The sequence below is a fragment of the Zeugodacus cucurbitae genome, chromosome 4 (genome assembly GCF_028554725.1).
Source record: "Zeugodacus cucurbitae isolate PBARC_wt_2022May chromosome 4, idZeuCucr1.2, whole genome shotgun sequence".
Classification (NCBI taxonomy): Eukaryota; Metazoa; Arthropoda; class Insecta; order Diptera; family Tephritidae; genus Zeugodacus; species Zeugodacus cucurbitae.
In genome coordinates, this window is record NC_071669.1 from 66920676 (window position 1) to 66948297 (window position 27622).

The following is a 27622-nucleotide window of genomic DNA, read 5'->3' on the forward strand; positions in this document are numbered from 1 at the left end:
ATTTTGTAATTTCCTTCGATAAAAAGTGTGTGAAAATTGTACTTTTTTCCAGCATAGACTTGCACAGTAAGCACATATGCCTATTCTCATTACAAATTATTTATAATTTCTCGCTTTTGTCATTGAACTTGACTTTGCACTGAACAAACAGTTCGTCTGATTATTTATCAGTAATTTGTTTAAACAGCAATACTGTGTTTATATTTTGACAAATTATCGGAAAACTACTCAATCGAGACGGCAAATTTGTAAGCTTTTAGATTATGGATTTATATTGCGGTGCTTGACTTTGTTTTTATTTTTTCACAGCACACGGGGGAAAACATAAATATGTGTGCATTATAATTACAAGAGTTTCATAAAAAGTTAATACTGCACCAATTTCGTTAATAAATTCCGTTTAATATTATTTACAGTCAGTCAACTGACTAGTCAGCAGTTTCAGAGTACCAACGACTCGATATAAGCTTTAGTACGATATTACTATTACATGAAATTGCCACTGAATGTTGGTGAATGAAGCGATCTCCTTGAATTTCGTATGCTCATTTTGTAAGATCAGTTCTCGTACAACATCATTCTTCGGCAACATTTCATTCATGAAAAAATCTGTAAAATTTTACATAGACACTTTTGATATTTACCTAAAATCGACTTTAATATTCACACCTCGTATACCTATTTATGTTAATCAAACACTGTACAGTGTAGCTCCAACTCAGGGAATCACCCATTTCATCCATGCATTAGTCATGGACTAAATTTTTGGCAATTTTCCAAATTACCATTCTGCATAATAATTTCAAATTTTTTCGACCAATTTCCATCGTTGGAATAATCATGCGGCCCAATTTCGTTTAATAAACTCAAATCAACAACTCTCCACAAATATACATTTTCTTTTTCACACTTTAATATTTTTGCATTAAATAATTATTCATATTAAATGACTAACATCAAGCCATTAGTCACTAGTCACAGATCGCTGATTTTATACATTGTTGTAAACGTTCTCGCTTCCGCATAATGGCTTCTAAATCTAAGCGCGCGTTAGAAACATATGATCTCACAGCTGATCTGAAAATCGCAACTTGCTTTTTAATTGCGAGTATGTAGGTTTTGATTGATGGATGGAAATGGAGATAAGTTTTTGCCTTATACAAATCGGAACGCCTGCGAAATGCTGCTGAAAAGGAACGAACTCGACCAATTTTTGAAGAGTATGGTGACTGGCGACGAAAATTGGATTATAACGACAATATCAAGCGAAAACCATTGTGGTCGAAGGCCGGTGAATCGTCCCAAACAGTGGCCAAGCCGGGATAGACGGCCAAAAAGGTTTTGCTGTGTGTTTGGTGGGATTGGAAGGGAATCATCTACTATGAACTGTTCCCATATGGCCAGACGCTTAATTCTACCATTTACTGCGAACAACTGGACCGCTTGAAGCAGGCTATCGACCAGGAGCATCTAGAATTGGCCAACAGGAAGGGTGTGGTGTTCAACCAGGACAACGCCAGACCACACACTTCGTTGATGACTCGTCAAAAGCTACAGGAACTCGGATGGGAGGTTTTATCGCATCCACCATAAGGCCCGGACATAGCGCCAAGGTCATACCATCTGTTCCATGGCGAACACCCTAGCTGGTGTAAGGTTCTACGCAAGTAAGGAGGGGGCTTCTACGAGGGGGTTATTATAAAGTTGCCGTCTAGATGGAAACAGATTATCGAACGAAACGGCGCATATTTGAACTAAATCCCATAACTGTAGCACTTTTTATAAAGCATTATATGAAGAGCTAAAAAGCGGAAGGCAGATATTTGCCAACCTAATATAAAATGATCTTCGTTTTTCTAGTGGACTCTATACCGAATATTTGAACGATTACTAAATTAATATGTGCCAACATAATACTGGTTGTGTGGTTTACAGAATTTTATTATACATTCATATATCGAGGCGCTTGTAGTAATAATAATTTCTGCAAACTGCTTTCAATCTCTGTTTACATTATTGTAATCGATTTGGTATTAAAAAATAACAGTTTAAGTACGAGTATATTGTCCAAATTTGGAAAATAACAGCGGACTATATACGAGTATAAACATTATAATGACAATATCGCTACGAAATCAACTGTATAAATTAGAGTATTTACTAAGCTATACATATATACAACTACAAATACGAATATATGTACACAAATACATTTTGTTTACAATTTTACATTAACATATACATAACATTATAAATAAGGAAACTAATTAACACTAATGATTCATTAAATTATATTGAAATATTCGCTAAATATGCGCCACTCAAATTAGTTGTTTGCAATTCTCATTAATTTTTTTTCTACACATACTATATTTTAGGATAGTTTAAGCATAACAAATTACAAATAATTACAAATAGTATAAATACAATTACTTCACTTAGCTAATTACTTGACAGTAAGGTCACACATGGAGTGCTGTGAAAGGAGTAGAAGATCGATATGGTTCTTGGGAGAGTTCGGGTAGTTAGTGTTGTTGTTGGTTGGTGGATGTTGGGTGGAGTGGGTGTTGTTTCAATAGTCTTCATCCTCGTCAGGCGGCTCTGTGGCGTACGTCAGTTCGTTCAAATAAAACCATTTCTGGAAGAGAATAAAAATTTAAATCAATATAAAAATATTTGTGTAGAATACTTAAGCTTTAGAGCTATCTGAAAGCTTACCGGCGATTCAGTGCAGTTGAAATTGTAATCCCAATCACAGATGCGATACTCCTGATTGAAGGAAGTCTCATTGGCGCATAAATGCGGTATGCGATTGCCCTCCTCATCGCACATGTGGAAGATCTGTAGTAACGATAAAAATTAACGGTTAAAAAATAAAGCATACCTTTAGGCTGCAAGCGATCGTGCAAAAGCTGCGCTTCAAACTAGAGCTTCGTTAAGAAAAAAGCTCAAAAAGCTGTGGAAGCTTTTGCCAAAAAACTCTCTTCTTTTTCCACGTAAACTTTTATTGTTTGTTTTTTCTCTCACTCACCTGACAATTGTACTCCATGTCGGCGTAGAAGCCAACCGGTCGATGCGTACAATCAAAAGAGAATGTGATATTATCTAAATTCGTCCACTCTTTCGTTTTGTGATTTTGAAATACTGGACTGGCGGCATCTTGTAACGTCAAGGCTGCAAGTAGAATTGGACCTGTGCACATGCAGCAATTGTGTTTTTTTTTTTGTTTTTGTTGTTTTTTTTTTGTGTCACAGATACCGAACGAATAATTTGGTTAATAATCAGTCAACAATATTTACAAGTTTGTACAACAAGACTTTTTTGGTTTTGGTTTTATTGTTTTTGTATTTTTACAACAATTTGTGGTTAATTGGTAGTTGTAGAAAAAAATCGGAATGTCGAATATTACAAAATTTAGTTGATTTATGTATGTTAGTGCAACTGGTTAGTATAATGTCGGCTTATCGAAAGGAAATACAGTAGCTTAGTAAAGTGGGTCACTGATAGAATTAAAAAAGCATGTAAATTTTTTAAATTTATTTTAATTATTTTTTTAGAGTTGCCACTAGTTGCAAATATTAAATAAAATTTTATAAAAAAAATGTTAGATTTTTATATCAGAAAAATATGTATATATTTATCTTCGAGATAAATAATTAAATATATTTCTTTTGTAAAGGGTTGCCTCCTTAATATAAATTAAATGTAAAAATTAAATTTTTTATTTTTTTATTTCTCTACTACAAATTGTGATATAAAATTTGATAGATCTCTAGTTTGTGATATAAAATTTAATTGAGCAAAAAATTTTTTTTAAAGGTAGTTAGCTCTCATTCGCCTGAATGATTTAAAAATATTTTTCTTTTATATTTCTTTTTAATAAAAATATTTATAATTTTAATTTTTTTCACAACAAAAAAATAAACAAATAAAGCATTAGGGAATCAATTTGGACTTGGCCCACTTAAACAACTCAAACTCGCCCAAAAATTTGTACGCACTTATACGGATATGTACGTATAAATGTATGTACTTTCCACTTGCTTTCACATTACCTTCAAATAAAATATACGAAATGACATTCGCCAAATTAACAATTAAAACAAAATAAGCATTTCAAGTTCATGCAGAAAATATTAATTTTTGCTTTACTTCAATAACAAGTTTTACACACCAATCTAATTAGTAAAATCAATTTTATTTGTATGTATGTGTGTTTTATAAAAACAAAGCGTCGCGGCCGTGAGTGCCAAGCAAAAGCTAGCCATTAGCCATTAGCCATTAACCAACAACAATTAACAATTACCAATCAACAATCAAAATGCCATGCAGTAATTAATATATTAGCAAATTAACCGTTACTCATCGCTAAATTGAAAATAATTTTTAAACGCACTCAATGTTAACTATATAGTATACACAGACACACATACACACATATATACATATGATTTTTGTGCTCACCTAATAGAATGCCGGAAAGCCATAAAAACCGCTTAGTATAATCCATTTTCGTCCATAGAAATATTCCTCGAATGCGCAAAAATCTGTACTTGAGTTTTACCCATACGCACCAAACGTGGCGCTCAATACTCAGTGCACTCCAATAAAGTTGAACGGCGTTCGCTGCGCGGCAATGGAGGCCAAAAGAAAGCGACAGGCTTGGCTTTTGATAAAAAACTATAATTTATATATTTATATGTGCGATTATGTGCTTTTGTTTATGCCAAGTCCATTGCGTTTTTAAGTTGTTTTAAGCCATGCGCCCATAATTCGTAGAACCCGAAAGTAATGCAAAAACAATTTGTGTTGACAGGTGTCTTCAATTTGGCAAGCACGCGCCACTCTCTCAATGCGTTGCTGTTGTTGTGTAGTATTTTGGCCTAAATATTAGTCGATGTCGTTGACTTTGCTTTAGCTTGTGGCGAGGTCTTCGGTCAGTTGGTTAGTTGGCTTTTAAATGTGCGGCAAGTTGGTAATTAAGAAATTCAAATTCTGCACTGCAATGAAGAAAGTGAAAAATGTTATTAGTATTATATACACACAGATATATACTTAAGAATGGACTGAAGTACATATATATTGATACTATAATAAATGAAAGTATTATTCCTACTTGGTTTTTATTATTTTCTATTAGCTAAACTAAAATACAATCTATTCAAGATCCATGGAACCCCACAATACCTGATGTGTTCATAAAATAATGGGATTTATAAAATTTAAAATTTCTCCGCGTGACTTTTTTCTATTTCCATAAGGGAGGTTTTATCGCATCCACCATATAGCCCGGACATAGCGCCAAGTGATTACCACCTGTTCCTGTCCATGGCGAACGCCCTTGGTGGTGTAAAGTTGAACTCAAAAGAGGCTTGTGAAAAGTGGCTGTCCGAGTTCTTGGCAAATAAGGAGGGGGGCTTCTAGGAGGGGGGTATTATGAAGTTGCCGTCTAGATGGAAACAGATTATCGAACGAAACGGCGCATATTTTAACTAAATCCGATCACTGCAACACTTTTCATAAAACATTGAATAAAGAGCAAAAAAGCGGAAGGGAGATATTTGCCAACCTATTATGATATTAAAAAAAAAAACGATAAATGCCGTTATTTTTGGAACATATGTACCTCGTATGACTAAAAAGTATTAGGCTAAAATAATTGTTGTGGTGTCTTTGTCTGTCATCCTAGTACTCTACACTTGACTATAATAGTCTAAATGTTTAAAAATAATTATCGACAATGCAACCAAAAAAAACTATGTTCGCTGTGGTTAAGAAAGGTGGCCATTGGATTGATTTTGATTTCAGACATTATACATAACATATCATTATTATGGACGGAAGATGTTGCTAATTCTTTACAAAGCTTTCAAAATTTCTATTTCATTTAAAAATTCACAAGAAATTACGCGAATATGCTCTCGCTTTGTTGAATTATCTTCTAATATCGTAAATATTATATATAATATGCAGTATTTATTGCAACTAACGCATATAATTTATATATTTTCTGTACAAATATGAATTCCTAAGCCCATAAAATATATAAATATGTACATTTACTGGTGGGCGCTTAAGTTGTCGTATAAGTTTCCTAACCAAATGTCGTAGGCTTATAATTGCTTGCTGCCGTCAGAATTGGCAGTGGGTAGGGCTTAGTTTAAAATACTATTACTTATGTGACACTTCAGAGTGGTTTTCTAAATTACCACAATTATAAAATTTGCATGAAAATTATTAAAATGAAATGAAAAGTTGTTTGGTTGCATTTAAAGCATGCAGGAACTCAATTTATTCCAATTTTTTAATTTTTTTTTTTTTTTGTAAATATTAAAATATTTAATATTTTAGCAACTACATCGAAATTATTAGTTAAAAAATTATAAATCTCCAATTTTTTTTTGAGAAAAATAAAATTTAAAATATACTTTAAAAAATTACTTTTATCGCTTTTCTAGTTCTGTTAAGAGAACAAAGAACGAAAAAATATTTTTTAAATATACTTATTATTAAATCATGTTGAAGTACCAAACCGAATTAACACGAAATTAATTATATTCAATGAAGTCAAGTGATGACTCAGCTCTTTACCAGTTAAAAAGTGTAGGCCTGAAAGAGCTTTAATATTTTCAATTTGTTGTTTGTATGTAGGTTGTTCAACTTAATTAGTGTTTAAGTGCAAATGCATTTTGCGTAATTATCTTAACACAAAATCTTGAGAAGTTCCTAAGAAGCAATACAAGACCACAGTAAATAAAAACATTGTAATTGAATTATGATGATAGCGAGTGAGTTGGTACACGGAAGAGGTGTACCCAAAACGAAGCAAAATATAAAAAAAAAAAAAAAAAATATTTTATGAAGAGGATTATCGATTACAAAAAATAATTTCAAATGAGTCAATAAATGGCTTTGGACAACAAAGACTTAATTTATATAAATGTTGTTGTATAGGTTTTCAAGTTCTTGTTCAATAAATAGATTATTCCACTCTAATTGAATACACCAAAACACTAGCTTTCAATGAAAGAACACCAGCACGTATGAGCAACCCTTTCATATGAAACTAACTCAATACAGAAGACCATGAAACACCACGAAACTCCATTTGCAAAAAGAAAAACCTAAAATAATATAAATCAAACAAATTGCAGAAACATTTCTATATTTAAAGGTGACAAGTTGATTAATTGTCAAATTCTTCACTCATTAAAACCAGCAGTGCGAAAGTCCAAAACTGACACGCCAAATATTTCACAATGCAAAAGAATTGCATAATAATACAACGAACAAGCGTATAAACACAATAATAATAATGAATTGACTTGAGATTTCGCTGATTTTAAGCATATTATTTCCGCAACTAAAACCAACAAATTAAAATAACAACAAACAAACCAAGCAACAACCGAAAAAGAGTGGTGTTGTGTGGGAAGCGTGGTTGCTGAAAAATCACCGATAATTAATCGAACAAAGCAAATTAAGATGTTTAGCTAATGAAGTATAAATCTCCTATTTTGTTTTCACAAATTCTTAACGATTTGTCAGTGAGTGCTTTGTAAAAAAATATCAGTTTTTAGCTGACTTCTCTACTAATTCAGCCGCCAGCGATTTATGCTGTGTCAATTATGTCGGCGATGAGTCGCATTTATTCACCAATGACACCAACGAAAACAACTAAACATTAAGCAGTTGTCTGCGCGCAGTTTTAATGGGTTCCCACAAGCATCAGTGATGACATCTGCAATTCTCCGACACCAGTTCGCAACCTGTTCGACGTGTTCGGAAATTATTTGTCTGCATTGCTGCAGTTGATTGGTTTGCCATGGTAATACATTATTTGTTGTTAACTGTTGTTTTGTGAGCATAAGTTATTTAGCTAATATGTCAATATTGTTGAACTCTTGGCATTTCACGGAAAATTTATGACTTCTTATTTATTTAAAATTTCGCTACTCATCACTTTAATTGGTATGCATTCTTCGGCGAATGCATTCATTGTTGTGGTCTTCTTTACTTGTAGATTAATTTTAAATAGTTGTGTTGTCCGATTGGAAATGTAGTTGTCATTGCAAGGTACCACTTTTCATTTCTGTTGCATGTTTATTTATTATCTGGCTTGATTTACTTAGCATTGCAAACATTTTTTAATTTTCTTAAAGTTCTAGAAGAAGGTTGATAATGGTATCTTTGATTTGAAAAAAGAAAAAAAAAACAAATTCAGACCACTGCCACGCCCACAAAATGGCGAAAACCCTAAACACATAAAGTGTCATAACTAAGCCATAAATAAAATTATAAAAGTAAAATTTGGTACAAAGGATCGTCCTCATAAGGGCCATATTTGGATGTAATTTTTTGGGGAAGTAGGCTTGGCCTCGCCCCAAATAGGTTTTTTGTACATATCTGATAAAATTGACGTGGCATTGCCCACTTATGAGTCAAAAACGATATCTCAGGAACTATTCTACCAGTTTTAATAAAATTCAGTATATTTTCTTGGCACCCTGATAACACGAATGATAATAGTGCGAACTCGGTTTACAAGCACGCCTACTTCCCATATAACACAATTTTGAATTTCACACTGTACGAATACTGTATATGATCTGTGGCATCACTTGTGAAAAAATTGTCGAAATTGGAGTACAACTCTTCACTGCCCCGGATATCGAATATGAAAAACTCAGTGCCTTAGTATAATTTTTCAACCAAAATATCGGTAATTCCCTCAGATATCTTAACTTAATTCAGAGGAAATCTTTTTCTTCTAATAGTGTGTCTCTGTACTAGAAATGGTTAAAATCGGGTCTCATATACCTAATTATAGGGTTTTCAAAAATACGATGGGCTTAATAGCTTATAAATCTGTTAAAATGTGAAATATCTTAGCTAAATTAAGTGAGCATATAAACTTAGATATAATGTATGTTGGTGGTGAAAATTAGTGAAATCGGTTCAAGAATTACCTTAGCCTATATAATATATATGAGGATTTTCGTTATTCTATTGGACTTTATGCCGAATAGGTCAAATTGTGTGTTATCTTAATAAAAATATAGCAATAAATTGCGATAATATAAAATGTTCGATTGCACCCGAACTTAGCCTTTCCTTACTTGCTCATCTTTTGAATCATTTTCATATGTAATTTTACCCAGTCCGAATTATTATTGTTGGCGACAAAATTTCTTTTGATTTTGTTGTAAGAGGTATATAGATGTCATTGGGGTTCCAAGACTCAAGACTGCACGGATAATTACTTACCATAATCAATCTTGATTCAGACATAATTTATACCACCAGCAAACAAACTCACGTTCTTGGTAACAAAGTTCGATAGAAGCTTTTAGGGATACCTGAGTGTATATACACAATGTGACACAGATTGTTGAAGCTTTGGTAATTGTGCAGAACCCAAGATCACAAATTATAGTCAATCGGTTGACATGACACTAAACATTCTAGAAATATTATATAATCCCTCAGCGTTATGAATAGTTTTATAGTGTTATTAAAAAATAAAGTTTTGTTAAATTCGCACATAAGCCAATAAAAGTCCACTTAATTTTGACAGCTGTCAGCGTAGACGACAGTTTATGACTTCATGGCTTAGTTAAAACGATACAATACTCCATCAATATGCTAATATATACGCTTATGAACAAGATTATACAAATGCATTTACATAAATGCTAAAAGCAAGTTCAATTTAAGCACTTAGCTCTTAGTCTTAGTAGCGTCACACGTAAGTGGCATACATAAGCAAACGGAAACTGTATTACCACTGGCCGCACCGAAGGCGTTTGGATGCGTCAGAAATACAAGTAATTAAGATGCTAAAATGCGTTACAAGGTCATGCGAAAACCCAGCAAACAAAGGTTTCATTCATATGCAGACAGAAATTAAAGAAATATTTTACCTTTATGCATGTCGATATGTATGCATGTATATATGTATGTAAATGCGTTGAATTTGAAAAGGCAACTTGGATTTGCTATTGATTGAAATGCGGCGTTAATACATTTTGGTTTTAATTTATTTTATTTTTCATTTTTTTCTTGCGATTATCTCAACAACGGCAATTAACTGACCAAGACAAGGTCGATGACAGGTGATTCCACACCTCCAACCTATTTTCATGGTGCTTATTATATACTCATGTTGGTATGCTCTTGCGGTACAATATAAAAATATGAAATATTTCAAAGCAAAAAACAATTAATGTGAGAAACCGATTTTTTAGTCAAACTAACACTAACAAATTCATGCAAAAACTGTTACTTTTTAGACGAACTAGGTATTAACGTACACCTAAATAACTCTGCATACCTAAATATATGTATTATATATCTAGCAAAATATATATATATATATATGTAAATTTATTATAAAACATTTGATTTGTCAAAAAAGTGTTGGCAGAGGAAGCACCTTAAGTTTTTTTTTTTTTTTAACAAAATTTGGCGAATTTCGTAAATTGGCTCACGCATATTTTAGCAATAATGTCAAAAACGTGCACCCATACACACCGTAGTCGGCATATTTATGAGGCTGGGTGCGACCTTTTGTGCTACGCGGTTCCTTTTCAACGCACTTTTTCTAGCTACACATAGTGTGAACGTCACACAGTCAGTGGTTTTTATAGCGGTTTCGCAAGTTGTCTAATAAATTTTGTTAATAAAGTATATTTTGCGAAGAAGACACCGTTATAGAGCATTAAGTTAGATAGCTGAAACTTGATTGGTTAGATTATGAGGAGATTACAATGATTCGCACGCACGTCACAGTCAGGCTGACGCTTTTTATGGGTTGTTGAAATATTGTAGACACCAAAAATTTTTGATTATTTGGGTTGTGTGCGCAGGTATTTCAAGATTTGGTCTAAAATATTTTCCATCTTTGTCAACAGATGGTTAAGCCCCCAAAAACTTTGATAGAAATATATGTGATTGACGTTTTAATCTTTATTAGAAACCGATTGTCGAACTTAACATAAAATGAGGTGGATGGGATCAATAAAGACCTATCTTTCCAGAAACAATCTTGGAGGAATTACCGCTACTCGAAAACATTGTTCTAAAGTTCATAAGATAATATGGTTCGAACCGATATACTGCACAGAGAGAGGACAGCAGTCAAAACTTATGATACTGATAAGTCAAAGAGGGTGTCTAACATATCTTAGTTGGGTCCCTCTTTGGTGGACAACCACAAATCCTTATGCTGCATAAATATTTTACTTAGTGTGGTACCCATAGTTCAGTCAAACTTGAGTCGGTCAAATCGGTCTTAGATGCAAACTCACAATTCTCAGATTTTTTAATTAAATATCTCCTTAACTAGAACCACTCATTCCATCTGTGGTTAAGCCTCGATTTCTTTACTAATTTGAATCAATATTGTTCTCAACGTATAATTTCTGGATGCAGCACTATAAAAATCCTTGTTATCTTGCATCTCGTCTTCAGCTCCATCGATTATGACTGAAATTCTGAACCATTCTGTTAGAGTTCGGATCTAATAATAAATATTTGATACTCCTGATATAATATTTATTTCTTGAGTATCTTCATAACTGTGAGCTTCCCCCATCAGTCACATTCCTTATTCCATGCGCATCATTTCCATATTAAATACATGTAGTACAGACAAAGGTCATTACTTATCATTTCAACATTTTTGCTTTTGGTCAAGCCCTTGACTTAAAACATTTAAGACTTGTCACTTTGAAACGCATTTAATATTCCCTTCAAGTTAAGGTCTACCGATGACCCCACTTCAGCGTATCTACCAATGATGGCTTCTTCTTCCTTAAATTACATTGAATTACACGCATTAATTGTAAATATTGAAGTGTCATCGAACAATGCGACCGCTTGCGGCTATGCAACAAGCCATTATACTTCATTATACACTTAAGCGAGCGCTCGTGATCTCTGCAGCTTGTTTGACCGCTTGTCGGCTACTTGTCGCGGCTGGCCAACACCCCGCGACGATTGGTCGGCGCAATCAGCGGATGCCATCGACAAGCGTTCGAAGTCGGATTCTTCGTAACTCGACTCAACTTCAATTGGATTTGCTTGAGTGCATTTGTACTTGCCGCCTCGGGGTATTTACGGTCCAGTTGGAGCTCTACTTTGCAGCCGCTGTTTATGATGAGCTTAAGTTATAATTTCTCACTTGATTATGTATTTGCTGCCCTTGTAACATATTTCGTCATATAAGTAGCTAAAAGCTGGTTTTGCTTTAGCGTACTGACTAATGATCGGTGTGCGAGATTTGATTTAATTTTAATGCATTTTTTTAATACAATTATTTTTTTATTGGTTTCGTGTGTATTGTTTTAATTATTACACAGAAAGGTAAATCAGCTTTATAATTAATTTCAATATTGCTTTGTGTTGTAACTTCTTGGTTATTGTTATATAATACATTCAAGCTAATTTGAGGAGAATGGCATCTAAACTTCTTCTTTTACTAAAATTTATATAACCTTCCTGCCTAAGACTAATTAATTCTAACCTTATTCCTCGAACAAAATTTTCTATGAGGACCCATAATAACTTAATTAGACTTCCATCACTGATATGATTAAGGGAAGAACGTTTGAACTCTTCGATAAAATTATATATAGGAAGGTTTGGTTGACTTGCTGTATATAAGGTATATACGACAGATACTTTCGTGATCTCACCAAAGCAATCTATGAAGAGCGATTATTTTAACTCTTCATATTCGGTTCATCTCTTCGAATTTGGGTTAAGGTATACCGATTCACACTTTATGAGTTAGTGAAACAATTAAGGATGTTGTTCAGTTTCAAGCATCTAATAATGTTTCAAGTAGTTTCAACCATCCTTTCTTTCCTTATTTATCTCTGTTTATCTTTCGTTGTAACACTCTAAATTGAACCATTACAACCTGACTTGACCTAACCTAACTTTATTATTTAACATTATTTTTCTTTTGCGGAGACACAAGTCATCTCAACCTGACCTAACCTAACTTTTTTCAAGATAAAGCAGTACAATAACAACTATTTATAAATAATAATGCTGCTGTTTGAATCTACATTTATTAATTGGTGAAATAAATACCGTTACACCATTAAAGCCAACAGGAATTTATCATTTGCTAAGAAACAGAAAACATGTTTGGGTGTCGCAAAAGTAAATATAAAAATTATAATATTAAAATGATATTAATAAAGATGGCCAGCACCGACCAAAGTTTACACACAACCGGTTTAATGCAGCTCATCGCAAACAACAATCGTGGTGCTTTGTTTTGGTGTTTTACATTACATGCTGCTTCGTTGTATTTTGACTTGCTTTTGCTTGTATTTTCTCTTCGCTTTTTTTTTCCAAATGCAACACATTTTATGCAATTCGTTTGTTGTTGCTGTATTCAGCTGTGCGTGCATATTTATGGTGTTTCTTTTTTCCTCCATTTTCTTGTTCCTTGTTTTCTTTCGAATGCGTCGGCATTTTCAAGTTCAACACAATTGTTGCAAAATGACCACAACGACGCTTTGGAGAAAAACAAATTCGAAATAGCAATACATTTGTTGTTGCTGCTTCGGTCAATTCATTGATGGCAACGGCGCTGTTGGTGGCTCTCAGCCGTTTGCTGGCGGCTAGAGGCGGTTGATTAGCGCCCGTTGTCAACTGGTTTCTGCTGGTTGTCTTGCAATTTATTGCAACCAATGTCGCCTGCACACATTCAAACACAAAGCCACACATTAGGTGGAAACGCGTACGAAAGCATAAGTGGTGAGGAAAAACGTGCCAGCCCGGGTAATCAGTTGCGACGTAGAGGAAGTGATGGTTGCTTACCATTTTTCCTTTTTTTGCCACTTTTATAATTTCTAATCACAACAAATGTTTATGTGTGTATGTGTATGTGATTTATACAAATTTGTTGTGGTTGCGATGATTATTAGGGTGTGTAGGCTTTTTTCGAAGCTTTGCTAATTAGGTTGATTAGATTGTTATTAGGAATGAGTGTTCAAGTTTCTGTTGTAGCAAATACTATCTAATTCTTTACAAATTCCTAACCTACGAGTGGTCTTCATCAACCATTTCTAAAATAAAAACTTATATCTAACCGGTTCACACAAATATAAACAGGTAATTTGTTCACTTCATTATTGAGGTTAGGATTTTATATATCCTGATATATGTATCTGATTTGCTTCTAAGATGAAAACATATGTTATTTGAATTAATGACTTGAGAATTTGAATTGAGAAATAACTTGTTTTATAGCTGAATATTTCTAGATCTCGATATTTAACAGAACACAAATTTCAGGCGTTATGTTGCCTAAACTATACTCAGTATCCACTCGACCGATTTCAACCGAATTTGGTATATGAAAATGAGCGAAATCGATTCACAACCACACCTACTTCCCACATAAAACAATTTTGGATTCAATCTAATTGATCCACTTTACAATATATAAAGCAAGCACCAGTAAAGGTAATAAAACAATAAGGTTAAGAATAAGTTCAGCATCGATGGTCGCTAATCATAAAATAATCGAAACGGACAGTAGTATTTCAAGGCTCCAGATATCGAATCAATAGCACGACTCTACAAAATTTTTGTTTCTTTGTCCTAAAGTTTATTTTATGATTTTCTGATTAATTATGAACAAAAACGACAAGAAGGTACCTCCTATTCTTAGTAATAATACTATATTTGGGGTTAATTAAGAGATAGTACCAATGAACATAAAAGAAAAAGTAAAAGTGTGCACTTTTAAATTATTTTTTACTTTTTTGTAAGTTATTTTGATTGTAAAACTTAATTAAAATGTTTCTTTAAGTGATTTCATTTGCAATTAAAAAATAAAACCACATATTTTCACAAACTTGTTCATGGCATATATTTTTTTTTCGTCTAATTAAGACCTACACGATGGAAATTTACTGCTTTAAACTTATGGTCAAATTTTGTGTTGACCCGTGTAATCATTAGGACCCCCCAGTGTATTTTTTACCGAAAATATCGGTAAATCACTCAGATATTCTATACAAATTAAGGTGAAATCTTTTCCTTGTAATAATGTACCTCTAGATCGATATATATGGGTGACCTCATATATAGATTTTTAAACTTTCGGAAAACTTTATTCCGTACATATCGGTTATGTGAGATATCTTTCCAAAATTAGATGACTTTATAGCCTTAAATATAATAATGTAGCAGGGTGCCGAAAATGAGAGAAATCTGTCTAAGAATTACTTCAGCTCTCATATAATATCTACAATAGTGTTCGTTATTCTAGTGGACTTATGTCGACTATGTAAGTCAAATTGTGTGTTCTTTATAAATAAATTGCGAGAGCATAAAATGTTCGATACACGATTAAGGTTGGAGCTGAGAGTATGGACTATTAAAAAAATTATTTTTTGTAGAAAAGTATTGTAAACAATTTTCTTTCTTAAAAAAACATAACCATTTCCTTAACACAATGAAAATATTATTCTCCTAATAGCATCCTTAGTATAATAATAAATAGTTTCTTATAAAATCAAACACAACAATATTCATTCAATAAAATGCATTCAAATTTCTCATTGCATAAATTAATTTTTATGCACAAATCTACACAAACACATGTACGTATGTGTACACACATGTGCAGTATTAATGTTTATTATTCATTATTACTTTGCCTCTTTTCCATACTTATTGACTTCTTCAATGGCCACCGAATGAATTGGCACGCCAAGCACAGCCACAGGCCAATCAACAGTTCCGCCAATTATCAGCACCGGCAATGCGTCGTATATTAATAGCAACAACAACAAGAAGAAGAAAACAACAATGTAAAACACCTTCCTGTCTATCATCCATTGTCCATATTTTGCATTTCTCAACAGCCACCATTAGCTATGTGCATAAGAATATGCCGCACAGCGAATCAATTGTTTTGCATTAGGCATTTGCGCTTTATAACCAAGTATAGGTATGTAAAGAAATATATACATACATACATACATACATATATATTCATTCCGTATACTTTTTCTTATTTTCTTTTCATCGTTGCTTTTATAGTTTTTCATGCTGTAAGTGCATTTTCCGTGCGAAATTGACTTGTCAAGCGACTAAAAAAACGACAATAAATAGCCAGCTAGTCCCAGTGTTTATAAATATGTGCATTTATAAGTTATATCGGTGACAACCAATTAATAGTAAACATTTCTTTGCAACATTGTTACAGCTTCTCTTTAGGCTGTAGTCGTTGCTGTTGTTACTACGGCCGGTGAGATATGCTCTCTGGTAAATTTGTTAAAATGCTCCGCTTGCTCTCTGTAATCGATTTGCTCTGGTTTGGCAATGTCTTCAGTGCCTTAGGAGCATAAAAATCGCATAACTGTATAATATTATGTAATCATTGAATAGCATAAAATTCGAAATGATAGGTTTTTCAAAATTTATTAATAGAGACTGAAGAAGGCAGATCGAAGAGTGATCAGGAAACACTGAAGTATTCAAAAGAAGTTTGTTAAAGTATATATGACGTACTAATCGTCGTCATTCTTCATTTATTAAATAAAATATTGCTGACCTTCAACTTTTATTCTTCTTCGTTCCATATGAACCACTTTCTGGATCATGTTGGACCTGGATCTGGACCACTTGTGTAAAGAAGGTAAATTCCTTTAACGAATCTTTCTCTCTAAGCCCTAAATAATAATCATTGTCTCCATCATTTGAGAAAGTTTCAGTTCTATTCGTCGATAGAGGACGTTACGAGCACCTGTTTAATTTTTCGAAGTAAGAACTGCCTTTAGGTCTCTTCGTTAACTTTTGTCGAATTATTAAGTCAATACGGTTGAGTTCTATACATCTACTGTCCTTTAATGGATATTTCACCGACTTTATTTGTCCTGCACTGGTTAAATCAATTTTCTGTTAATTTACGAAATCAGATAATAGTGTTCATACATTGGCTTCCATTACGTATACTATTAGAACCTTGGGCATTGGTCTTGTAGTACTTTTGTAGATCTTTTAGATTACAGTTATCTCCATATTATATCGTATGGACAGCCAAGCTTCACGTGAGTTTCACCATGTTGCGCGTTTGCAAGATCTGTCTGTCACAGGATAGAAGCCATAATCTTAAACATCCTGGCATTTAGCCCGAATCGGACAACATTGTTAGGCTCAAAGCGCTTTCTCGACATAAGAGAACTTTTAAGCATTTTTGGAATTTTCTCGTATTATTATGAATCGGTCTACAAGCAATCATAGAAATGAGGGAACATCAGCAATACCTAAACCTAATCGAACCAAGATGCCGAACTACCTTCAGCCCATTCGCCATCCATGGATGTTTGTATTCATTTGCTTGTCTTCATTTATCAATGTTTGCTTGCATTCCTCTTACTAAAATGACTTGCATATTGGCATACATACGTACAAATATATCTAGATATGTTTAACTGTAACCATTATACATAGGTTTAACTGCAACTAAGACTTATATTTAAATATGTACGAACGTTAACTCCAAGTATGCACTAAATAAAGTTTAGAAGAGCCAAACAAGTTTTTCCAGTAAATTTCCAAGTGAATCTATTGCGAGCGCTGGCGCATAATATATGCAATTGGAACGTGTTCTTTTTAGAAGAAAAAAATAGCGAAAATCGTTCAATACTGCAGTTGGCCTGACACACTTGTGTGTTTGTATGTATGCGTATAGTAGGGGTACGAGTCATACCAATATCAACCGCATATTTCAGTGATTTGCTAATTTCCATTAATTTCTGAAATAATTAAATCAGTCATAACAGTTTAGCGTTACATATGCACACATGTGCATTAGCCCCAATATTGTAACTGTTAAATCACACGCGCTCTCTGCGGTGCTGCTAAACGCGCTGCTTACGTAAGACATGCAAATATGTCACTCAAAAGCGGTGAAATTGTCGCAGAACTGGAATGAATTCGAAATGAATTTTATTTCATTTAATTTTATTTTTTTATTTTTTTCATCTTCTTTACTTTTGAGATTATTGGATACAAGGCGGCTAGAACGTGTTTGAGCGCATACATACGCCTTAAAGGCGAGCGTCAAGTGGCATATCCGGGCGTGTCGCTCTATCATCAATGGCATAGTCGCAAAGCGTTTGATTTGGCATGTTTCTCGCTAAAATTCGCCTATTTCTTAAAACATTTCGCACGTCAAACCACACATATAAATATACATTTTATATGTAAGAAAGAAAGAAAGAGAGCGATGTATATATGTATATATTGAATCACTTGATTCTGCCTTAATTTGATTATTTCGATGCGTGGCACATTTGCTTGAGCTGGTCTGAATTCTAATATTTAATTCAAAGAGCATCTAACATGTTAAGTAGGCGGAGCAAAGCATTCTTGTTTATGAAGAAGTACACTTGACATCTGTATATTTGTATAGTGCATATGAAGTCGCAATGTTTTAAAAATCAGCAATTTGCTAATTTGAGTGCTAGAAACAAGCTTTTATTACTAATTGAATAACAAATTCGTTTATGTGTATTCCAAGAGAAGTCAAATTGACTTCAGAGGCTTATGAATCATGCTGATTAAATTATTTTTTGTAGTTTGCGGTGACTTTCATGTGGTTGGTGCTACTTGTAAGTTATTATCCTTAAACATAACCGGAAATTATAGCAGCTAATTTGGGGAATTTATAAGTTTTTTAATAAAATACACACATCTTTAGGCAAAATCCTTTTATCAACCGAATGTTAAATAAGCTAAATTGTTTATAGATCAAAGTTGGTCTATCTATAATTGAAATATTCAAAGTCTTCAAAAAAATCTATCTATGTAACATATGACCTTAAATCCAACCTTAGAAAGACTTTACCACTATTCTTGAGGGTTGCTCATTTTGATTCCAACCGCATACCAATTTACCCCTACTAAAGTCAGTTCTAAATCCGATGAATCTGGAGTTAGTTCGAGGATGTCGAATTTTTCTCTCGATTCTCCCTACTATATTATACACCGTATAGTGGGTGTTTTTTTATACATTTGGTTTTCAAAAAGGCCATAACTGTTTTGGAGTTTGTCTTTTGACAGCTGTTAATTGATTTATACTCAATTTGAATTATCCAGAACAACGATTAATGCTGACATGCTGTCTCAATTGATGCAAAAAGTGGCCGAAAGTTATGCCAATCGGCTGGAATTTATTCGAATCACCTGCAGAGGTTGTTTCCGAGTTGGAAATTGCACAATACAGCATTTTTACTGTTTTTTAATGAATATTTCACCGACTTTATCTATACTGCACTTATTCAACTCAATTTTTGTTAATTTTCGTAATAAATGGCTTTTATTAAGTATATGTACTATTAGACTATTTGATCCGTAGACCTTGGGCTTAGAGAACTTCTGCCGATCTTTTAGACCACAGTTCTCTCTATCTATAGACAACCGAGCTTCACAAGAGCTGCACCAGTTTACGCGTTTGTAAGATATGTCTGTCCCAGAACAGTAGGTTCATCTTGTAAGAATTCTATCTGAACCAAGGTCTCATAATCTATGGGTCAACGAAAAACTGACGAAACATAGGTAAACGACGATATTAAGGTGATTATGGTTGATTATACCCTGGAAATCCTAATAGTACTAGTGATTTTGAAATGATGTCTAGCATATTCGAATGTAAGATTTAGATATTTGGTTACAATTGACGACTCCATAGAATTATTCCAAATATTGAATTATTTATATATAATATTTAATTATTTATATATAAAAAGGCTCGTGTGGATTGGTGTTAAGAAATGCTGATAAATACGATCGCGGTGCTTCAAAAGACGTTTATAAATCGTCACAGGTGACGAATCATGGATCTATGCGTATGAGCCCGAAACAAAACAGCAATCGACCGTGTGGGTCTTCCAAGACGAGCCAAATCCAACGAAAGTTGTTCGTGGAAGAAGCACTTCGAAGCAAATGGTCGCCTGTTTCTTCGGCAAATCTGGTCATGTGGCGACTGTTCCGCTTGAGCAACGTAGGACGGTCAATTCTGAGTAGTACACCACCATTTGTTTGCCTGAAGTCTTCGGAGAAATTCGAAAAACGAACAAGAGAAGACGAATCATTGTGCACCATGACAATGCGAGCTGTCACACATCGGCTCAAACCAGCGCCTTTTTGACCGGCCAAAACGTCGAATTGATGGGTCATCCGCCGTACAGCCCTGACTTGGCACCCAATGACTTCTTTTTATTCCCACACATCAATAAAATAATGTGTGGTTAACGATTTTCGTCGCCAGAAGATGCTGTTGAAGCATTCAAAAACCATGTTTTGGAGGTGTCTCAATCGGAGTGGAAAAAGTGCTTTGAAAATTGGTTTGAGCGCATGCAAAAGTGTATCAATCTTGATGGAGAATATTTTGAAAAACAATAAAACCATTTTCGTTGATAAATATTCCTATTTTCATTATTAGGCCAGAAATATATATAGCAGCCCTGGTATATTATATATTATACATTATAACTTGAAATGTTGAGTTTCCTTCGTGGAAATATTTAAGTGTATATGTTGAAGAACAAAATACTCTTTCTTTGATTTTTGTCCTTCTTAAGACATGCATTAAAATGCCAACTAACGAGCTGGGTTTTGACTTCTCTAAAATTTACCGGCCCTTTGATCTACGCAACACTTTACCTATGCGATGCACTCAACAGATTCAGCGATTGATTATGTGCCGTTTCAGACATTCGCCACACACTCCCTAACAAGCTTTAAGTATTACTTTAGAAATACTCCTTCAGTTGTAAGCTTTACCGTTTACTCGACGAATATAATACATACTAACATATATGTATATATATATATATGGATATGTATGAATGTAAGTAAGCACCCGCAGTCACCGACAAACGTGCCTTAACAAGAGTCGTCAATCTGGATTTGTGTTTTTTGCGAAGCAAAAAAACCTGCAATTCATGCGCTCAACCATGCAGGGCCTCACTACTACTACTTTGTGCTAAACGACTGTTTGTTTACAAAAAACCAAATATTTCACGTAGCTTGTAGCAATTTTTTTTTTGGTTTTATTACATATCTATAATAGTCACTTTTGTGTTTATGTGTTTCAATTACTCTTGCGTCATTGCATTTATAGAATCTGTTAGATATGCGCAATTATGCAGTAATTGAGTGTGCTGCGGAGCTTTTGCATTTTTCGCATTCTTTCATTACAATGTGGTTAGCGCGCATGCGCAGCTATGCGCCAACTGAATATGTAGCTAGCAGTTATGCTCATGCATGCGCATATATTTATATGAAGCTTGACTTTTTTGAAAGGTGTTGTGGTATTGTTGTAAAAGTTAGTAGTTTTATGTACTAGTATATAGTAATAAGAAAAATTAGAATTATTTCAGGAAGCTCTATAATAAACTATATAATAACTCCATATCTATCTATCCATATATGATTTCTAATTAACCCATTAAAATCGCTTAAATAGTTATAGGAGAAATTTATTTGAAATATTGCTTCCTAAATTCTTAGTTATTCGAGCTTAAATAATGGAAAAGTAAGAAAACAGAAAAGCCCTTCTCTTTAGGTTGAGATTATTTGCGGAAATTTTTGATATAGATGTGCTTCTCAATTGATTAAGAGCAAAGCTAACAGATACTAATACTAACCTGAATGGAACTTAAGGCGTTACATGGGTTTCGTGGGTTCAAAAAATCGATTTTTTTGGTTTTTGGCTTATTAATTTCTACAACATCTCAAGAATATTTTCAAGTCGATCCGAATAATAGTTTCGGAGATACAGCCTTTGAAAGGTGTGCGATCCAAGACAGGTCAAGTTTTTCTTGGAACCGTGTTCTCAAAGTCGGTTGTCAAATGTTCTCGAAAACTACTCAACCGATCTTGATGAAATTTTGCACACGTGTTAGAGATATAATTTACTTATGCTTGAACGAAGGATTTTATTTCTTTTTTTAATTACAACTATTAAAAAAATGTCAAGCAAATTTGACATAAATTTTTTTTTTTTTTTGGAAAAATTCCTGCCAAAATTTTTACTTTTTTAGTCTTTCCTTCGTTCAAGCACGATTTATGGTCTTAAATTATTTTTGTTTTTTCATTTAGGATGATCCTCTAGTTATTTAGTAGTTATGCTGACATGGCGGACGCCTATTTTCCGAGGGGTTGGAAATTAAGTCACAATGTATGAGTTATAATTTTTTTAATTTCTGAATTTATTCATTAAATATGTACGATATCTATAAGACAGAAAAAAGGTTGAAATAAATAAATAATTTTTTTACCTAGAAAAAAATATTGAAAATAGGTCATTTTTTAAGCGACAAAACCAATGTAACCCCTTAAGTGACTAACCTAAATTTATATTCTGTATGCTTTACGTCTTCTATTATACACTTCTCTTCGCGCTAAGATATGCCTTGGTACAAATTTTATTTGAGAAAACACCACAGAGTCAACTAATTGAATTTAATGTATAATTTTTTCGGGAATACCTCATTGAAGTGATATACACACTATATTCAGCCCTTTATGAATATGCCAGTTTATTTGATTTATACCAGTTGCTTGTTCTATTCGCCACTCTTCAACTTGAGATAAAACAGAGGCAGATAAAAAACACTTTTGTGATCTCTATCTACCTTCAAAAACTATATTTCCCAAATGATTGAAGTATAGTAAACCTCCAAATAACTATGAGAAACTTAATAATGCACTAAAATCTCTCATTATCACTTATGCAAAAGCCCCTATGTTCAAGCCATATGTGAACCCAACATACCAACTACGTAGTACACACCAAACTAACCATTAACATTAAAATTGACGAAATGCGTCTGAGTGTTTCACCAAAAATCACTTCGCAAGAAATTATTAGCAAGCGCCGGCGATTAACTTTCTGTTTCGTTTCCGTTAACGCACTTTGTGCATATTGGAAAAAAAAGCGCAACAACAACAATCTATAATAGCAAAATGCTTAGCAATTGCTGCAAAAATAGAGTGAAACGGTAACAAATAATATTACAATAAATGCAGCAATTTGTGTGGCGGTAAAACCGCATTTAAGTGCCGATTTACAACGATATTACATAATTTTGTTTCTTTACCACTCATTTCAAGTGTGTTCACATGCCTGCGGGTGCGACTGCCTGTGTGTCTGTGCGTGTGTGTGGTAGATAACGTAAAGCAAATCATACGCGACGCTCCAATTTCACGCGAACCGCCAAACAAAATCGACCAGCAGCAGCAGCAGCGGCAGCTTAGAGGCACTAAAATGGCAATAAAGATAGGTAAAGGCATAGCGTAGTGCCATAGTGCCCTCAATTGTGTAGACACAAAGGTACAACAACAAATAACAACTTGCATATATGTACGTAAGTTAGTTTCGGTTCGTATGTACCTTTGCGTAGTTTTGGGTATTAATATATGGTATATGCGAGTTTTAGGTACAGTGAAACCTCGTTAAATATTAACAAGTGTCATACAAGCTGTGGAATAAAGTGGGGTTATATATAGCAGTGTTTAGATCTAAGACTAAAATGAGCTCCTACTTTAGTTGTATACAATTTAAATATTGTATCTATCAAGCCATAAGCTAGAAATATCTCTAGTAACCGATTGTTCGATTCGTTACCTCTTAAATAAGCTGCTTAGTTCATTATCTTTACTGTATATTATTCAGTAACTTCATTTCTTCTTCACTTCACTTCTTCATTATTTTCTTCAATTTCCAAATTTCAATCACATTGTTTAGCATAGACTTTGAAACGTGACCCCACTGTTTTTGGTTAATTTAGATTTTTGTTTGTAGTTGATTCACTGGGCATGCGCAACGTTGTGATTCTTTAATGAGGTGTTGGTATGCGACACATTGCGGCTCGATTGTGAAAACATTAAAAGTAGTAAAATACCCTTTTTGTTGGAAAATACAAATTAAATGCATACAAAAAACTGTTGAAACAATAGTAGAGTATATAACACATACTGGCGTTTTATACAATACTAGCAGACCGCTCCGGCATCGCACGGCTTTAAACAAACATTTCAAAAGTTATAAGTTATAGGTTTTGAAATTTTGTACAGCAAGCAGCTGCGAGCACTCGTTCCTCAACTGTCTGGAACGCGGAGAGAATTACTTGCAGGACGATTTTCAGTTTCAGATTAAAATTATCCATCACGGAGTCTTTTTGATAACCTCACCCGGAAACTATTTCCAGAAAGTTGAGATACTAGCAATAAATATAGCCTATGTTACTCGGGATGAATATAGCTTTCGAATGGTGTAAGAATTTTTGAAATTGGCACAGTCGTTTTTGAGTTATATACTTTTGTTTAGACATATACGTTTGAGAATTTCTTCTAAAATAAATTTTTTATAAAAAAATATTTTTAGTCATATATTTTTAAGTTAAATCATCTGAGATCTCAAATTGTTCTGTAATTTTTATTTTCTGAGGACTCCTACATTTACTTAGAGGCTCTCCTGGATCTACATTATCAGTGTGGCAGCTTTCGAAGTTCCAAGCATTTCTGAATCTATTCAGTTATAACCTTCATGTCTCAAACTCGGGTTCATTAGTCATTTTAATTTTTAAAATTAAACTCTATTCGCAAACTCGGAGTTAGTCATATTTTTTTTTCTTGTAGTTTATAATGATACAACACTGTTGTCACATTTAATCACACTGTTGAATAATTTTACTATTGTCCAACAATATCCACGTAATTCCATAAATCCCAAACATTAAACTCAATAGCTTTCCAAAAACGGGTTTAAGAGACTTTGACGCTCTGATTTGTTTCAAAAAGGGTCTAGATTTAACAGCATCGAATCCTCTAAAATATCAGCTCTACATCACTTATCGATATATCTTTATGATCTAGAAGAAGCTGTTTTTTATTATAACAGATAAGTCTTTCCGACTTCCTATAGTCTTGCAAGAAACCTCATTTGCTATGTATTGCAATGGAGCGAAATGGAAGTTGAGAAATCTATCTATGTATATTTGTTTCGAACGATGTAACAACAAAATATATAGTTCTAGATGAAAACTTAGGTTCTCAAAATTTTTTTCATAACAAAGTACATACTCAAAAATAATTTTTTTTCTAAAATTTTTTATTTCAAATTTTTATACTCTATAATCTTAATTCTATTTAAAATAATTTGTTCACTAAATAATATCAAGCTATTTACTAATACTAAAAAAAACGCACCTCTTTCAAGTAATTTAAGCCGGAAGCTGTGGTTGCAGTGTCGTGTCTTTTGCTCGTCTGCCTACAACACTTTTTATTACAACGAATTTCCCAACACCAATAAAGATGTCATTTGTGTCTGGTATGTTGTTGCTGTAGTAAAGGTGTAACCGATGCAGACTTTAATTAGATGCATATACTAAGTATTAGCAAGTGGTAGATTATTTTTTAAACTGGCAACTATAAAGTTGAAATTGAGGTTTTCCAGTTGACTTTTCGCTTATTCAAAACCAATCTGTTGTTAAATATACAAGTACTTTATTTATATATGTATAATAATATTTTGCAATAATTTTTCAACACAATTTGAACACTTTGAATTTAATATTTTTTTAAATTTGCTTGCAAAAATCCACAATAGAAATTCCTTATTGCAATCACACACAAACAACCAAATTATTGGTATACCGTTAAACCGCTAACAAAAGTCCACAAAACGAAACGAGCAGGAAATATTATTCGCCAAAAAAACACGACCGGAGCGCGCACACAACCGCTCGATGTTAAACACGTTCACTGAGTAACATGAACACCGCGCCAAAGGTGGCAAAACGTTGACAATGAGGCCAACAACCAAACGGAGCCATCAACAAACCAAAGCCCGATTGCAGCGCAGAGAGCCAAGCGCGCACACAAGGTGGCGCTGAAGACAAGGCAAGAAGGCACAAACGACACACCAAGCAACAACAACTCAAGGCAATTGGTGGTAGCAAAAGAGCGGCGCACAACAACAACAATAGCGTTGTTGGAATTTACTCTTCGATTGCTGCAGCGCTTTTGGATTGTTGGTGTTGCAGCGAACGCGTTCGAAGCCAGTCAAGTCGGTGTTCGAACTGAGTGAATTGTTGGTTGAGCCGAAATCTCAAAAATTATGCATAGCTTGACTTAAAAAATTTACAAGTTTTAAACGCGTTTGAATGCGCTCACTGTTTCGCATTGTCGCTAATTAGCAATTCACTGAACTACATACAGACATAACTAGATGTCGCACAACAAAAGCAAATATAAAGCAGAAAAAAGAAACAAAACAACAATAACTGGCAGTTATAACTCGTACTTTAGCAATTAAACTTAGAAATGACCGTTCGAAAGAAATCTATATTCTTGATTATAAAGGTAATCTACTGGCATTAGGTGCATACATAGGCGAACTGATATAAAGTCTTATAGGCAGAGACTTCACGGAGCCCTCTCTCTGAAGTGTTAGCTGGTTTTATGAGGTAACTTCATATGATTGTGTTGAACATTGATGAAAGTTAATTTAATTTGAATTTAATTAAAAAGGAAAACACGTATTTTAGGATTAAGAATAAATTAGCTCATTTACCGTAATTTTTTTCAACTAGTTCTTGGGATTCCAATTAAAAAATTTTATTCATATTTCTAACGAAACATGACTAATTTTTTGCACATTTTGTTTTGTTTAACAAAGCTTTCAAGGTTTTTTGAAACTTTGTTTGACTTTGGAATGCTGTAAGTCGGATACTTCAGATTATGTTTCTGATCTAAAGTTATGAGAACTTTTATAGAACAACTTTGAACTGTTTGATATTTGAATAGTAATAATTCGAATATCTATGCAAACCATGCAAGGAAATGTGACCATGAATTGCCGAATATGACTTTTTTTTAAATTAATTGGAGGATAACAGTCAGAGCATGCAACATTAAGTCCTGCATATCACATGGCATTATGTCCGGGCTATATGGTGGATACGATAAAACCTCCCATCCGAGCTCAAGTAGCTTCTGACGAGTTATCAACGAAGTGTGTGGTCTGGCGTTGTCCTGGTGGAACACTACACCCTTTCTGTTGGTCAATTCTGGACGCTTCTGGTCGATCACCTGCTTCAAGCGGTCCAGTTGTTCGTAGTAGATGGTAGAATTAAGCGTCTGGCCATGTGGGATCAGCTCGAATCCCACCAAACCCACACCAAAACCTTCCTGGCCGTCAATCCCGGTTTGGCCACCGTTTGTCGTATGTGATCCATTTTTCTTCGCCAGTCACCATACGACTTCGTTCCGTCGTCACAGGTCTTCCGTCGGCTGGGTTATCCATGGTGTCGTTCGCACCCGCTCTGAATCGTCATCCGCAGTTCGAAGTGATAGAGTCCCATTTCCCAAAACTCCATTAATCTGACGGAACGTTTCTCTACCAGATTTGGCCTTTAACGAAGGAAAACTTTAAAATAGCGCGAATTTTGGGGGTTAGTGAACTCCATGTTTACACGTCTACAACTGTTGAACGCAATATCCAAACTAATCATGCATAGCGTCGTTTTGTAGGTTATGTCAAGACCTTACAAAGTTGTATAGTATTGCCAGATAC

The 27622-nt window shown here is 33.9% G+C and overlaps 1 protein-coding gene across 2 annotated transcripts; it reads right to left on the reverse strand.

The window, feature by feature from the left end:
* Positions 1 to 2102: 2102 nt before the first annotated feature.
* Positions 2103 to 25706, reverse strand: Cht3_9 (uncharacterized). Of its 2 annotated transcripts, none has more exons than XM_029041305.2 (5): positions 25255 to 25706; positions 4465 to 4995; positions 3032 to 3192; positions 2719 to 2841; positions 2103 to 2638 (listed from the first exon to the last, which is right to left on the reverse strand). In XM_029041305.2, the coding sequence occupies exons 2-5, from the start codon at positions 4508 to 4510 to the stop codon at positions 2573 to 2575; spliced, it is 396 nt and encodes a 131-aa protein (XP_028897138.1). In that variant the 5' UTR covers positions 4511 to 4995; positions 25255 to 25706; the 3' UTR covers positions 2103 to 2572. The 2 variants fall into 2 exon arrangements, with proteins under 2 accessions (XP_028897138.1, XP_011186428.1); XM_011188126.3 differs by having other exon boundaries at positions 4465 to 5000.
* Positions 25707 to 27622: the final 1916 nt, after the last annotated feature.